We start from the raw sequence: 2,739 nt of genomic DNA, 5'->3' as shown, positions 1-2,739 counted from the left end.
TGGTCCCATTTACAGTAAAATAGAGGCTACCTTGTGATTGACATGTCATTCTCAGTGAGTCCGTCCAGCTCAATGCACCAAACTCAGATCAAACTGTCAAACTAGGCAGTGCTGATCAGATATGATTAAACATTCTGTTACTGCGTTGTCTATTGTTCGCCTAAAATTATTTTAGTGTACTGTTTAACTTTAATACAAGATCGAATGTGACCAGGTGAGCCGATATTGTTTCCTTCTATGGACGAGTCAAAAGCCAAAGCCAATGTGAACAGCTCAACTTAGTACGTCACCTCTGCTGGCTCTGAAAAACTACAACCATAATGCCAAACTAGGCACCAAAAACAGTACTCCACAAACCAATGGGTGACTAGATTCAATTCAAATACTAAAATGTTAACATTGGGACCTGAGTCGATCAACACAAAAGGGGTTTGGGGGTTTAGTTACACTTTAAATATATATTTAGTAAACCAAACTTTTTGCCCTTCTAGCGTTAAATTGCAGGTTCTAATTTTAAAAATGGCAATGACTGACCAAACATTTTTAAGAGCGAACCCAAAATTAACATGGAATGGAATATTTGAAAGATAGGGCTAAGTGTAACAGCGTGGGGGCCATAAGCACTCTTTGAATGGCAAATCCTTTGGTATTTAATTCATTCATTATTCTGAATGACTTCTGTAATAAGGCAGTAGCCTCTGTACCAGCACTCATTTTGTTTTGTTTATTTCTGTACACAGGAGAGGCTTTGACAGAGGAATTAGAGCTGCAACTCCCTGAGAATGTGATTGATGCATCTGCCCGTGCTTCACTATCAGTGCTGGGTAATCAGATTACTTGACTTTAATTCACTGCAGCTTAAACAAAGCAGTTACTGGAGGGATAACTGGTTCTATTCCTTCTGAAGCACGAAAGTAAAAGGTAACACATTTTGGCAGAAATGTTTAACTTTGTCACCTTCATACAATATAGATCTTATATGCAAATTTAACACATTGAAGAAACACTGGTTAAGTAAAAGTCAGAATGTGAAAAGTGTGTTTACTTACCTATTTGTTCAATATATTCACAATCACAATTAAGATGACATCATTATTCAGCCTCAGTAGGTAAATTACAGTGGGCACACATTTAGGGCACTCTGAAAAGTTTGAAGGTAAAAACAAAGTTTAAAGGTTGTTTGCACATGTTAACAAGTAAGTGGTTCTGTACAGGTGACATCTTGGGCCGAGCCCTCAAGAACCTGGGTGGACTGCTCAAGATGCCATATGGATGTGGGGAGCAGAACATGGTGCTCCTGGCCCCCAATATCTACATTCTCCAGTACCTAAAAAACACACAGCAGCTGACCGCAAGCATCAAGGAAAAGGCTACCCGCTTCCTGACCAGTGGTGAGCCTCTGTTGGTATAATCTTGCAGCAAAGAAAAAGTTATTATTCCAACAAATAGATTATTACCATGCCACAAAGTTTACTCTGGTAAAGACCAAAACTAAAAAAAAAATTTAAAAATCCCAAACTAGAATTATTATTGTTTAATCGTTGTGTCGTCCCAGAAATCTGGAGTCGGCCAGTTCATTCTTTGGGTAAAAACCTAGCTTGATGTCACAATGACCTTTGAGTCAAAAACTGCAGCATTCTGCATGTCTGAGTGGCTTGCAGGAGCTCACACATCTGGGTATATTACAAAAACAACATATAACTAAAAAAGGAGGTTTGGTGGATGACATCTGTGCAAACAGTTTGTAATGTTTTCATGTAAAAAAAAGTTAAAGTTGTCTATTTAACCAGATTCTTTTCATGATCTCGATTTGCATGTCATCATTACTGCACAGGCTACCAGAGGCAGCTGAACTACAAGCACAGTGATGGTGCTTACAGCACCTTCGGAACAGGAGTCGGGAACACCTGGTGAGAACATTAGAGAATGACAGGGATTTCTATCTGTAGACACACACCCAGAGAACAGACGCAGGCACATATTTGTCTGACCTTGTTTAACTCATCTACAGGTTGACTGCTTTTGTGCTGAGATCATTTGTCAAAGCACAGCCTTTCGGCTACATTGACCCAGCAAACATTGAACAGTCTAAGAAATGGTTGGAGAGAAGACAACAAGAAAATGGTTGTTTTGAACAGTCTGGAAAACTCTTTAACAACAGAATAAAGGTAACCTGACAGTCTTGTTTTGTGTGTGTTGGGAGTGGCTGCTCGTGGTTTTGTATGGATCAGGAAGCCAAAACAAATTGCGTAGAGCTGCAGAATAGATGCTGAGACTCAATAATAGTAATTGTTTCTTGTTACGAGCAGTCATCAGATTCCATGCCATCGTGGATTTTGTAGAAGGTCCTGTTTTTTTAATGCCTCCTGATGCTTCCTCTCTACAGGGTGGTGTATCTGATGAGGTGACTCTCAGTGCTTACATCACCGCTGCCTTCTTGGAGATGAACATGTCAGTAACTGTAAGTACAAGTGTTGGTAGAGTTGGGAAGCCATTGAGGGATTGTATCCTACTCAATCTTGCAACCCATTGGCTAACTATTTAGCCTCCGCGGGCAACAACCAATGTTTCTGGGCTTCCACTGTACCCAGCAGATAATGGATAAACGAAAATGAAGCCAAAATATCCCGGATACGGCTGCTGCCATCTTTCACCATTAGGAGCCAGATTGTGCGCAGTAGTGATCTGGGTTGGCACCGTGGTATCGAGATCCCTCCCATCTGACCTGGCGTCTGAATC

The 2,739-nt window shown here is 40.6% G+C and overlaps 1 protein-coding gene across 1 annotated transcript in view; it reads left to right on the top strand.

Annotated features, from left to right (window-relative positions):
• LOC118341941 (alpha-2-macroglobulin-like) overlaps window positions 1-2,739 on the top strand; it is a 16,477-nt gene that overhangs the window by 9,836 nt on the left and 3,902 nt on the right. The window contains 5 exon segments of the mRNA XM_035680365.1: window positions 741-824; window positions 1,215-1,391; window positions 1,835-1,910; window positions 2,012-2,168; window positions 2,387-2,461. Coding sequence (XP_035536258.1) covers window positions 741-824; window positions 1,215-1,391; window positions 1,835-1,910; window positions 2,012-2,168; window positions 2,387-2,461 — 569 coding nt within the window.

The sequence above is a fragment of the Morone saxatilis genome, unplaced genomic scaffold (assembly GCF_004916995.1).
Source record: "Morone saxatilis isolate NCDOM2014 unplaced genomic scaffold, NCSU_SB_2.0 Contig8, whole genome shotgun sequence".
Lineage (NCBI taxonomy): Eukaryota > Metazoa > Chordata > Actinopteri > Moronidae > Morone > Morone saxatilis.
The sequence above is the reverse complement of the archived record's forward strand: the minus strand, read 5'-3'. Positions and strand labels throughout refer to the sequence as shown.